Source organism: Rhinatrema bivittatum, chromosome 5 (assembly GCF_901001135.1).
Source record: "Rhinatrema bivittatum chromosome 5, aRhiBiv1.1, whole genome shotgun sequence".
NCBI lineage: Eukaryota > Metazoa > Chordata > Amphibia > Gymnophiona > Rhinatrematidae > Rhinatrema > Rhinatrema bivittatum.
Genome location: NC_042619.1, coordinates 80,260,404 through 80,274,295, shown reverse-complemented (window position 1 = coordinate 80,274,295; position 13,892 = coordinate 80,260,404). Strand labels below are relative to the sequence as shown.

Genomic DNA, 13,892 nt, shown 5'->3' with positions numbered 1-13,892 from the left:
GTGTTTCTAAATGCAAATAGTTTCCAAGTTGGTTAAACCTTTATCTGTTTGTTTGGAAGTTCAAACACATAGTATCTAAGCCCAAAAATGGTACAATTTCCTTGACTCTAGTGATATGTTCATTCCTCAGGGGAATGGTACTGATTGCAGCAATCTTTTCCAACAGTAGTGGATAAGTCAATAATGAGCATAGAAGCGAAGGCTGGTCACCCTTCTCTGGAAGAGAACGGTGTGGGGTCTGTATTGGAAGACTTAAGAGAAGAAGCAGAAGGATCTGAATATGTATGTCCTGGAAGAGAGGAGGTGCAGGAAAGATATGGATGCAAACCTTCAGATACCTAAAAAGTTCTAATGATGCATGCTCCTCAAACCTTTTCCATAGGAAAGCAAACAGTAGAACTAGGGGTCACAATATGAAACTTAAAGGCGGATGACTCAGAACCAACATCAGTAAATATTTCTTAATGGAGAGGATGGTGAATGCCTGGAATGCCCTTCCAGAAGAGGTGATGAAGACGAAAACAGTAAACGAGTTACAAAAGGCATGGGATAAACACTGTGGATTCTTAAAGGCTAGAGTTAGAAATTAAGAAAAGGGTGCATGGGAGGTAACCTGCAAGGAGCAGCATCTACCACCCCTAACAGAATGCATGGGGATTACTAGCCTTAACCAATTAGCTTACATGATTTTGTAACTGCAGTAAAGCTCTCCACTTCAACATTGGAGGGGGAAAAGGGGAATTGGATTCAGATGTCAGTCAACACTGGGTCCTGATCTTTAGTCCAGTGTACTGATTTGCACTCATTAGGAAAAAAGCACAGGACTGCTTCTACGGCCAAGTCAAAACGCAAAGCACATTTAAGCAGCAGCATTGTATGAATTATCAGGAAGGCTGCTCACCCTCTAAAAATGTTGCTAGCACTAATTTTGTTATGGGTTTGACATTTTCTTGGTTTTGATTGTTAACATTACCATTCTTATCAAAAGTCTTGGGGATAACCTGCACAGAGTGGCAGTTACTCTGTGTATTAACGTGAAACATGGGGGTATCCTGCACAGAGCGGCAGTTACTACCATAAGAAGCTTGCTGGGGGACTAGATAGACTATTTGGTCTTTTTCTGCCATCATTATGTTATCTATTTTGACATGACTAATTAAGCTCATAGGAAAGGATGGAACTGATCAACCTGATATGTAGTGGAAGTTGGAATCACTTCCCCACCAAGCACACCACAGGCAACAGAATATTCTCACTGTTAATGCAACTATGCACAGCACATACACAGTTTTTCTGGCTGTATTTTCATGGGAGTGACAGCCATGAATGCAGTAGGCATATTTCCATCTTTGAACATTCATAAGTGAACATTTTTTTCTGAAGATGGTATCTCATGTCATCCATTAAGAGAGCATTAAATGATACTTAACTACAGCCACAGTTCAGTGGTTTTAATCCCCTCTGGTTATACTGTGATTTTTATAAAGGGTGCTCTGCTGATTTCCATTCTAGCACACTACATAATAAAACTTGTATGCAGATTTCTTTGATTGCCTTTTCTACACTATTTTCTCTTTAGTCTATTAAGCATCTAGGAAGTAATTTTTGTAACAGTCTGCATGAATTAGATGACAAATACATGCATATGTAACAGGAATTTTGGAGGAAGTGACATCACCCGTCTGAATGGCAGTTTGAGCTCCGATCGCCCGACCCCGTTAAAACAAATCCCTCCAGTAGCAGGGCAATATGCCCGTAAAAAAATCTTGGAATACGGCCCTCTTAACAGAAAGAGCCAGGATGTCAGTGTGCAAGAAAATTGCTGACCTGAGCAGTTTTTGTTTGAAGAGCCTGCGTTGAAAAAAGACGAAGGCCCAATTGAGGAAGATGGGAAAAATGGCAGCATGGCGTCACTCCAATCAGATGGAGAGGTGATGCTGGACTCTTCTTTGTCCTAGGAGGACTTTCAGAATTGTTCAGTGAGCTGCAGGAAGGCATGGGGTCACTGAAGCAGGAACTCAAATCAATCACGGCTGAGCTGAAGCTTGAGTATGCTGAGCTGAGTGGGCGTGTGGAGGCCGTGGAACATAGGCTGGGTGAGCAGGAGACTGCCTATGATAGCACACAACAGGAGATGAAGAAATTACATGCTAATAATGTAATGATCCAAGAGTGGCTGAGGGACTTGGAAAACAGGTCCAGAAGGGGGAATCTGAGGTTTAGGATGAGGCCTATTCTGGATGTGAATGAGTGGTTAAAGATATTTGTACTCTGAGTTTGAGCTCCACTGATGGGGAGTTCTGGCTCTGGCTCACCCAAGAGGTAACGCTCCTAAAGATCTTGTAGTTTTGTTTTTTTTTGTATAAACAGTTTTATTGGTGATAAATGAAAACAGAATTACATAACATAGAATGAGATCAACGTACATATACGCCTTATTTGTGGTTTTTGTCATTGATTATGCATCCCCCTCCCCCCTACCTGGAGGAGGCACTTGGGTGGTTCTTTTTCATCAAAGGATGCAACGACTTGAGAGGTGTCTCAGCTTAGAGGGACCTCACTGAGAATTGAAGAGAATGGACTCCAGTCAATGGGAATCTTTTCCTAGGACTGGTCTTTCCTGGACTTCCCGAGTTACAGCAGTTATAGAGATTTTTTTTCTCTTTTGTTCTCGTTAGTTGCTTATAGTTGGGCTTTTCAAGGGGAGGGTAAATGAGGATCTTGTAATCAGAAGGTTTGTGGAGGATTCAAGGCTTGTTAGGTTGTGATGAGTGCAGTCATTCCTTCAGGAGGTTGCAGGTGTGATATGGAAGGGGAAGGGTAGGGAAAGTGGGGGGGGGGGGGGGGGGGGTGGGGGGGGAGGTGAGGGAAGAGGGCTATGTTCTGGAGAAATTAGGAAGGGTTTCTTGCTGGAATAAACACCTATGAGGGGGGATAGTGGAGCCTATGACTTACATGCAGTATGCGCAGGTAAATGGAAAGGGGGATACCTGTCTTCAGATTGGCTACATTTCATGGAGCTTTGGCTGGAATTAGTGAAATGGGGGAGCTAAAGATTATGTTTTGGAATGTTAAGCGGTTGAATACATATACTAAGAGGAAGCTGACTGAGTCAGTAGACAGATGGTTTGTTCTGCCAGGAAACAAATTTAAAGAAGAAATATGAAAGGTTGGTAGCCTCTAAATCATTATCCATTTTTTGCAGCAGTTATGGTAACTAACAAGTATTGTGGTGTGGGCATTCTTTTCTCTAAAAATGTGGTGGTGGATGTGATTTCTATTTTGAGGGTAGATGCCTTATAGTTAAATTCTGGATGGGTAAGGATATATATACACTCTGGTCAATGTATATGCACCTAATTTGGGACAAGGGCAATTTTTAGAGGAACTCTCTAAAACTTTACAGCAATAGGCAGAAGGTTATGTTGTTAATTGGGGGGGGGGGGGACTTTAATCTTACCAGATACCCGTACTTAGATAATAGTGGAGGGGGTGGGGGGTCCTCCTGAGCTAACTTGAAGGGTTTGAAATTACTTATGACAGAATGGGACCTGGTTGATGTTTGGTGTCTCTTTCACCCCTCTGAGAAAAATTTGGCTTTCCTTCAAGGAATTAGGGGGACTAATTGGGGAGATATTTTGGAGACTTAATGAAAGTCTGCTGGATGATAGTGAGTATCGTGAGCTTTTGAGTAGAGAAATAGGGCAGTACTTAGTAGAGAATGAGAACAGTGGGGTGTCTGCTGGAAATCTTTGGGATTGTTTCAAGGCAGTAGCTAGAGGCAAATTAATTGCTAGAGTGTCCTATTTGAAGAAGGTAAGGGAAAAGAGGAGAGGAGTTATTAAATAATCTTGGCAAAATGGAGCTTTGACATAAGAGAAGGGCTGGCCCCCAGATTGCGGTGCACTCAATAAATTGAGGGGGGGGGGGGGATTGTGGGATCTAGCTGTGGGGGAGATTGCTTTTTCGGCTAGATAGGGCCAAGCAAGAATATTTCGAAGGTAGCGATAAGGCTAGCTGAATTTTGGCCAGGAGGCTTAAGTCAAGGGTGGCTCACAATCAAATTATTAAAATTAAGGGTAGAAATGGAGAGATGTTGTCTGATAGTGCCAGGAAAAGGACTCAGTTTATCCAGTTTTATCAGGAATTATACTCCAAACATGAGGATATTTCGCAGTCTGATACAGACGCTTACCTAGCGGACATTACTATGTCTAGGATAGATGAAACTCAACAAGAACAGCTTAATAAGGAAATATCAAAACCAGAGGTTACTCAGGCAATAAAACACTAGAAAATGTGAAAACCTCCAGGGATTGACCGGTTCTTGGTGGGTTTTTATAAGCAGTTGAGTTCAGTAGTGGTGCGACCACTAACTGCTGCTTTCAATGATTTGCTATTGGGTGGGTATATAGCAGATGATGCCAACAGAGCAGGAATTACTATACTGGCAAAACTGGGTAGTGATGCCACTTTGTGTGGATCATACCAGCCCATCTCTCTCATTAATTTGAACTTGAAAATCTTGGTCAAGATTCTAGTTAAACATCTAAGCAGGGTTGAGTGTGCATTGATTCACCCTGACCAAACAGGTTTTGTGCCTGGTAGACTAGCTGCAGACAACACGAGGAGGGTGATAAATTTAATTTGGTGGACATAGGAAACTCAGATACTGTTGGCCTTGCTTACAGTAGATGCTGAAAAGGCATTTGATTTGGTTCATTAGGATTACTTATTTTCAGTTTTGGATAAATTGGGGTTGGGCGGGAATTTTTCACTTTGGATAAGGATGCTGTATGGCAATCCCAGCACCTGTATTAAGGTTAATGGGGGCTATTCGACAGTCTTTCCCATTGGTCAGGGTTAAGGCAGGGATGCCCGCTTTCACTGCTTATTTTCATGTTGTATTTAGAACCGTTGGCAGTCTCTATTCGGAATTCTGCGACAGTACAGGGACTTAAAGTGGGAGATCAGGAATATAAGCTTTCGATGTTTGCTGATGACATTCTTTTCACAGTGGCATATCCTGATAACTCACTATGCTCTCTAATGGAAGAATTAGCAAGGTTTAGCAGGTTCTTGGGATATCAGCTGAATGCGGATAAGCCTGAGTTACTGAATATTACTCTTACAGAGGAGGGTTTAGTGGAGATAAAGAGGAGATTTCCTTTTAAAATTGTGGCATCAGAATTGAAGTATCTGGGAGTGAAGGTTGACACCAAAATAGATGACCTTTTTGTTAGGAATTATGAAGTGGTTTGGACGAAGATCTTAGAAGGTGGGAGTGGAGAGAGTTATCTTGGCTGGGTAGGATTTCGGCCTTTAAGATTAATATATTGCCCAAATTTAGTTAGCTATTCCAAATCTTACCAATTCCTGTCCCTGCTGTCTGTAATAAGGTCTGGCAGCAAAATTTTTTCACTTTATCTGGAAGCAACGACCTCCTAGAATTAGTAGTAAGGTACTATGTGGCAGTGCAGTTATAAGCAGTTTTTGATTGGCATAAGGGAGGGGTGGAGAAAAGGTGGGTTGTATTGGAAACATCATTGTTACATGGCCTACCCCTGGAAACTTTGGTAAGGTTGCCGGCTAAGGCACATTTGATGTTGAGCTCCATTTCTCCACCTGTATTCCTCACCCTAAAGGAGTGGGACAGATGAAAGGGTGGTTTGATAGGTGACATGCAATATTTTTTACAGGTCGCCTATTTTTCTGAATAAAGACTTTCCCCCAGGGAACTCCAGGGTCCTGGCAAAAAGATGGACAGAGAAGGGTTGTTCTAGATTGGAACACATATGGAAAGGTGCAAAGATGCGGGAATTTCCAGAGGCGATGCACAGTTATGGATTGGCACATTCAGACTACTATTTTTACCTTCAAGTGTGTAATTTTGTTTCACAAAAGGAAGAGAAGGTGGCTCTAGTTTGGGGACAATCTCTTTTTGAAGGCTTCTGAGATAAACCATTGGGGTTAATGAATGGGATCACTAGAATATATTATCTTTTAAAAAAGGATTTGGAATTTACTCCATCATACATAGTGGATTGGGAGAAAGACTTATATTGTACATTGGGTGTTAAAAAGTGGGAACTATGCTTTTTGCTTACCAGAGTTCAATTTCAGCACTGATAGTCGAGCAAAGCTATAAAATGCTGTATCGCTGGTATCTTACTCCAGCTAAGATGCATGTACTATACCCCAGTGTAAGAGATTTTTATGTTGGAGGGGATGTGGAATGTCAGGCACTTTTTTTGCATATATTCTTTTTCGGGATTCTGTTATTCAATTGTTTGACATTGTGGGAGAAAGAATTTTCCTTTTAAATGTTCCATACACAGAACCGGTCACTGCTGTAATGTTTTTGTCTCAACAAATAATATTAGTTGCAAGAGGGGAAATTGCTTACTTTTGGAGAAGAAAGGATATTCGGTTTTTGCAAAGAGTTATTAAAAGGTTGGCGAAGGTATATTATTTTAATAAATTAACTGCTATTAAGAACAAACAAGTGGGAAAATTTGAGAAATTGTGGCAGAGCTATTTTCAATGGCTAGCAAAGAAGTAGGTTTGTGCTAATATTAGAGTGTTTAAGGATAGCAAAGGGCTTTGGGGGTATTGAGGGTTTATGTACAGAGGTGGTCCTTATCCAATATGGAACCCAGATTATTCTTAAATTGTGTATTATTTATGTTTGTTGACATTTGCATAGGTTGGACTGTTACGATCTGATTCTATCATTCTTATAGCTTTATGGATTACTGCGTGAAGTATGTTATTAAGATTTTATGTTACAACACTTTTTGGGACTATGTGGATGTTTGGATTATGATGCACATTGTTGTACTTTTGTGTTGTTAAACCACAATAAAACGTAAATTGCAAAAAAAAAAAAAAAGGTTACAGCAATTTTAAAAGGGAAAGTAAGCACATACTTTCTACTTTGAAAACCGTCTCACTGAAACTACCTATACTATTACACCTGCTAACCTGTGTGCAGAAATATTTTTGTATGCATATTTTTTTTGAAAATGCAAAGTGCAGACCCCTCCCTAATCTTGCTCCCAGGAACACCTCTGCTGAGTCCTGGTAAACTTATGTAAACATGACATAAACATGTAAGTTTACTCACATACTAGATGGGCCATTATATAAAAGGTCATTTTTGTGTGTAAAACACTTTTACACGCAGAAGTCCCTTTTGAAAACTTACCCTCCCAATTGATATAAATATCTTACAAAAACAACTAGCATGTTATGTTTGGGAACGCTAGGAGAGCGATCCCATCTTGAGGGGATTGTGTGCCCTTGGGCCTCGGCACGATCCCAGACAAGTCCAAGACAGCACCGAGGGTTGGCGAGGCGTGTCCCAGCATGGGCGAAGACAAGTCTGACCCTCTGCTGGACCTGCACGCTTTGGGAAGATCAGCAACGCAATGGTGGTCTTATGAACAGTCCTCCGACCATTCCAAGCCCTTTCGGACCTACAGCTGGGTAACGGCAAGAAGCGGCAGGCCGGATGGAGACTAGGGCAGCGAAGACTGGAACATGGAGATTCAGGCGAAGACTTAGGAACAAGGTACTTGGGTGCACAGACGAAGACTCAGGAATGAGGTACTTGGGTGCACAGATGAAGACTCAGGAACAAGGTACTAGGTATTCAGAAGACTAAAGCAAAGTACTGGGTTGAGACTGCGACGCAGCGCGCCCTACACAGCCCACCCGTGGGACTGGTCACAGACCACGCTGGACTCGAAGTAGTCTCTAGACGAGATGTAGAATAATGAAAGGAACATGTCTCAGAAGCTGTCGAGGCATGCACCAGGGCGCGCCCTACACAGCCACCAGTGGCTGGTCACGGACCATGCTGGAACAGCACAAGACAAGATTTCCAGGAGCAAGTAACTCCAATGCAAGGCAAGGCAGGACTGAAGGTGAAGCCCTCTTATAGGGCTTAGACAGGAAACAGTCATCAAGTGGGGCTGGGGCATATACGGCCGCAGGCCCTTTAAATCTTGTGAAGAGGCGTGGCCTGCGCCCTAGGAACAGAAAGCAGGAAGTTGTGCAGGACCATGGCCAGCGGCCATGCTGCTGCTAACACCGAAGAGCAGGGCGGGGCCGAGAAATAGGCCCAGCGTTGTCGGCAGCTCTCAAGCCGCAGAGGGCAGACTGAGGAGCGGCTCCAATTGCAAGAAAGACCGAGGACTGTGGCCTCCAGGCCGCGGGGCAGGCAGAGAGAAGGTAAGAGGCTGCCCAAGAGGGCAGAATCGTAACATAGCATACAGTTAGAATGCATTTCTGAAACAATGAAAAAGTATTTTACCAATCCTGGTTGTGTGTAGATCAGTATGTCCTTCATTAAGAGCACCCACAATATTTTAACATAAATTCTACTTCCTAAAAGGATTAATAGACTCAGCTGTTTCCATCATTGATTACAAAAATGTTTATTTACCTTGGGTATTCTGTTGCAAAAATCACTTACTGAGTATGGTCTACAGTGTTTAAATAATCCTCTTTTTTTACCTTGACGCTAGTCTTTTGATGATCAGATACACCCAAATTCTGTGGAGAGTAGCTTTCTGCTTCTGGAACTGGCAAGTCAGATCTCCTGGAAAGTAAATTAAAGCCACGAAGGTGTAGAAAAGGGGCAGTGGATTCTAAAAAGGACACAGAAAAAGAGACCTGAACCTCAAATAGGAAACTCAAAAAAAGTAAAAATAGGCTGAACAACAAATGATTAGTTAAAAGAACAGCATAAGTTTGCAGTCAAAAATTAAAGCAAGGCCAAAGTACGATAACAGTTGCAATTAACAAGCGACACCAAGAACAGAAAATCACTTTATAAATATAGCAAAGCAGAAATCACTGGCCGAGATTGTGGTAGCAACATACTACAATCCCGGCTGAAGTATGAACTTGCCAAAGGTACCGGGAGGATGGGAGGTTTAGGGTTCAGGTGTGAGTGGGAGGTAGAGGAATGTAGAGGACGGCACATTTTTGGCCCGTTTTACGTGGAACTGGGGGGAGGTTGACCTGAAGCCCTTCCACTTTTAGTTTGGGATGCTTGGCTCAGCAGGGCCCATGGTTCCAGCTTGGGTGGGGGAACTGTCATTTGGCCCGCTAGATCCATGAGGTGCCCTTCTTCTTTTTATTATTTTTTTTCTTCTCTTCTAAGTCTGCATCACCATTCAAAAAGCTGTTGCCACATGAGGCCATATAACGTTAAATCTAACCAGTGATATTAAAAAGACAGCCAGTTAGGTATAAAGTTATCCAGCTAAAATGTAGCCAGATAAGTTTAATCAGGGATATTCAGTGGGATGTTTATCAGGATGAATATCCGAGATAACTTATCTGGCTAACTCTAGCCAGATGTTGAAACCATCCCTTCCCGACGGCTGCACTCCTCCTACCTCTCTCCTGTTTCTCCTCCTCCTCTTGCTGCTAATGGACATCTGGCTGTCGCGGCGTCTGTCTGCCGTCCTCTCCGGCGTCCCCGGACCAGCTTGGGTGCTGCCTCCCGCAATGCTCCGTCTGTACCTTAGGGCGCGCGTGCCGCGCAGCCCTCGCTCTTATTTCCTACTTGGCGCGAACCTCAGGGGCGTCCCCCTGTGATGACATCACGCTGCCCAGATATTTAAAGCCTACACTGTTTGCTAGCCTTTGAGTTAGCAAGGGGATTCTTACGGATGGGATTCGCTCTCCGTACCCAGCTACTCTGCCTCCAATCTTCATTGGACTCTTAACGCTAACGGGGTACCCGATCCTCGGAGGCCTCACTTGCTTTTCAGATCGCTATCAGGAAACCGGTACTCGCTCCCCGAGGGCCCATGTTCCCTGACTCGCTGCCTGCTCCTACCTTCTCTTCTGCCTGGAAGAATTCGCTATCTTCAACACCAGTGAGTACTACCATCTCCACCTCAGAGCTTTCCCTGGAACCAGGTTCTCGCTCCTCGAGGGCCTGCCTCCGTTCCAGCCCTGGTGCCATCTCCTATGTGGAACTGCTGTGTGAGTACATCTCCTACAAGCCTCTCAGCTCTCAGGGATCAGGTTCTCGCTTCTCGAGATCCTGCTCTTCTTATCCTGGGGTTCTGCATACTGGGGCTTTTTCATATTCCACTGTACTCATTATTCTCAGTTCTTTCCACTACAGCACTGCTACCGAAGGAGTTGCTGTTCCTGAGGGATACTAGCCTAGCCGAGCTACTTCAACTACTCATCACTGCCACCTCTGTTGGCTACACAACATTGTCTAAATAAAGATCAATCTCTCTGTGTTTGTGTGTTCTCAGCTGAGCCTGACCTGTGGCCCCTCACGGGACTGCCCCCCGTGGGCATGGTCAGCTGCCACAGTGTCCAAGGGTCCACCCAAACCTCACTAATTATAAGAACATAAGAAAATTCCATACTGGGTCAGACCAAGGGTCCATCAAGCCCAGCATCCTGTTTCCAACAGTGGCCAATCCAGGCCATAAGAACCTGGCAAGTACCCAAAAACTAAGTCTATTCCATGTTGCCATTGCTACATATAACATATAACACCAGATAACTTATCTGTTGGAGGCTTTTTAAAATATTGACCTCATACGTGTTATGAATGAACATTCCTAAATGAATCTGGTTCCTTTAATTAGCATATTTTGGGTTCTATTTATGAAGTATTTTTTCTTAGTGACATAAAATGGGAGACAATCATTTTGCAACAAGGCCCTTTTGTGAATTAAAAAGCATTTGCATTTAGCCATGTATTTAAATGTGTTAAGAAGTCTTATGGAAGCACTATAAGATAAATCAATACTCAAATTCATATCAGAAAACCTATCACTTAGCATGCTTATTGTGTTATGCATATGACTGGCATAGCAGCACTTCATATTATATAGCTTTCGAAAGAGAGAAACAGCCATTAGTGTTCTCTTTCATATTACATGCATGAATGACAATCAGAAGCCATTAGGGATTGCTATGTAATGCAACCTGCACTTTGGATATGGAAGACATTCAGGAAACAAATTTAGTTATCCTCAGAGTTCCACCTTTCTCTCAATAGTGGATAATAGGGATTTTGAACCAGGACAATTCCCTGGTTTTTGATAAATGGGCAGTTATAGGGGTTAAACATGTCAGGGACTAAACATCAAGCGTCACACAAATGGTATAATCTTTTCAGAAATTTAAAGAGCGCTTTAATATAAATAGAGAATTTTAAACATTTTACAAATAAAGACACTACAGGGGTAATATTCAGGAACCCGGCGAGTGGGCAAGTTACCAGGTTACAGTTAGCTAGATACCTTGTCCTAGATATTCAGTGGGATAAATGTCCAACTGAATATCCCCGATTTAAAGTTATCCAGCTACTTTTAACCAGATTACTTTACACCTAATCAGATATCTTTTGAATATCACCCAGTTTTCAACTCCAGCCTGACACAGTATGCACTTGTTCTTGACTCCAGCTGTTGGTCAGAAACCACATCTTGCTACTTAAGCCTATTACTGTTCCTACTTGCAACCCACCAGATTCTTGAGTTGTTCCCAGCCTGTCCTAGGCCTGGCCCGAGCTCCCCATGTCTGAAGCTCAGCCTTGCCCTGAATCTGCAAGTATCCAGAAGGCGGGAACCTGACCGGTCCATATATAGATGATGTCAGCAAACCTATTATTCTCTGTCTTCATCTGCTGGCAAAGGTGAATAACCTACGTGTCTGGAATGGTAAGATTAATTTATTTATTTTTTATTAGGCCTATATTCAGCAACATTTGTCTGGCTAAGTTCAGATTTGGTCAGACAAATGGTAAGATTTGAAAATCTTGCCATGCTGACTGGCCCCTAGTTAGCCAGATAAATTTTCATCCAGTTAAAAAGTTATATGGTTAACTTAGGGATGGGTAGAGTCAGCTATCTGGCTAAGTTAGCTGGTTAAACACCAATTTTCAGCGTTAACTGGCTAACTTTAATCAATTACCTATATAAAATCTGGCCTGGACTCCACACTTCCACCTATCGCCTCCCCCCGATACCTTTATGGGGGAGACCTGTATGGCGCTGCTGGTGCTAAGCTTGCTGGGCAGACTGGATGGACTATTTGGTTCTTTTCTGCCATCATTTCTACATTTCTGTGTAAGCTTTTATCACCACATCTCTGTTGGGACATTCTAACTTACGTGGTTTTTCAGTATCCCTTAAAGATATCTCCATCTGAGCCATGCGTTCCTGAATGACCTTCGGCTTCGGCTGCTGTGGCACAGGTTCTCCTGAAAATGAACAGTTTAAGTTTATTACACGCTATAAATTAAGAGGACAGTTTTCATACTGCCCACAAATCTGCAAAGTTTGCAGGTACTCTTTTACTTGAGGATTTTTCACTAATTTTCAAAGAGTACACATGTACTTTTACTTTAAGGAAAAAGCATGTATACACACTTACATCTCATTTTGGTGTGGATACTTTTCAAAATTCAAAATATAAGTGTTGTTTCAATCCCTATCTTCTGGAATAAATTTCTAAGCATGGTACAGTTGTTAAAAGTTAAAAAATTGACCCATCAATCAATGATCATACAAAGAAAATTTAACGCACCATAACATATCATAAAACTGATTACAGCTGTTAAGTATTTCCTAACGCAATAGAAATATATAACATAAATAAAACTAAGCATAATGAGGCCAATATTTAAAAGAACATATAACTTAACTATTCCTGCTAATGTCTCGCTGAATATCTCCAGATAACTTTGAAACCTAATTTGTTGGCTAGGTTTGACTATTTCCAGTTAGGTTTCAAGTTATCTGGGTATGTATACCCAGATAACTGTACCCTTAACTAACTACAGTATATTCAAAGGATAGAACTGGTTAAATGTCGATGTTATGTGTGTGTGTGGGGGGGGGGGGGGGGGGGGGGGGGGGAGTCTGCAATGTGGACCTACCGGCCCGATTTCCCTCCCCCCAAACCACAGTGAAATAAATTACTCTGGTGTTAAAGGCCCCCCCACACACACAAAATAATGGATAAAAGTAGCCAGCCTATAGGTCCAAAAAACAACCTTCTCCCCCCCCCCAAAGTGCTAAATTTACAAAAAAGCAATGCTAGCAAGTCTACTCCCCCCTCCCCCCGCCCGTAAACTCTCCTGCCTCACCCAGAACCATTCGAACCCCCCCTATACCTTTTACAGTAGCCAGGAGCTAGAAAGAAGTGCCAGCTTCCGACATGTGCAGTGTTGCTTTGACAATAATGCTGGTTGCATAGGCTTGTTAACAGCAATGCTGTCAGAGCATTACTTTATCTTCTACAACCAGTGTTGCTGTCTGAGTGACAGGAGCTGGGTGCCTCCTTCCAGGTAAGAGCCGCTGTAAACGTATGGGGGTTTGGATGGTTTGATGAGTGGGAGGGGGAAGGGGAAGTTTGCCAGCATTACTTTTTAAAGAGGTGGGTTTTCGAACCCTTAGAGGTCCGCTACCTTCATGCATTATTTTGGCTCTGCTTTGAGGAGTTGAAGGGGCTCAGCCACCAGGGTCATTATGTCACTGGGAGAGGGGTGGAGGTTGTGAAGCAGGTTGGCTGGCCAGAACTGCAACCTTTTTTCTATCTTTCACAGTATCAGTAAATAACAAGCTATATCTTTTGGGGAAGGAAATGGCAGTGTCATCTGCAAACAGGCAGCAGGGTATTCAGAGTAAGTTGCTCAGGAAGTGACTCTACTGGTCAGATTGGCAGAGCAGAATCTTCTGCAAATCTCAGCTGTACACTTGGCAGGCATGGAAAACATTCAAGGTGACTTTTTCAATAGGAACATGTTAGATCCCAAAGAGTGGGAGCTCAGCTGGGTAGCCTTTCAAAGGATAACAGACCACTGAGGCTCTTTTCTTATGGTTTTGATGGCTATTTGC

At 42.8% G+C, this 13,892-nt stretch overlaps 1 protein-coding gene across 3 annotated transcripts in view; it reads right to left on the bottom strand.

Annotated features, from left to right (window-relative positions):
- PARP4 (poly(ADP-ribose) polymerase family member 4) overlaps positions 1–13,892 on the bottom strand; it is a 376,732-nt gene that overhangs the window by 18,897 nt on the left and 343,943 nt on the right. For all 3 annotated transcript variants that reach the window (XM_029602495.1, XM_029602494.1, XM_029602496.1), the window contains 2 exons: positions 12,164–12,253; positions 8,521–8,654 (listed from right to left, as the gene is read on the bottom strand). In XM_029602495.1, coding sequence (XP_029458355.1) covers positions 8,521–8,654; positions 12,164–12,253 — 224 coding nt within the window. The remainder of the gene's footprint in view (positions 1–8,520; positions 8,655–12,163; positions 12,254–13,892) is intronic.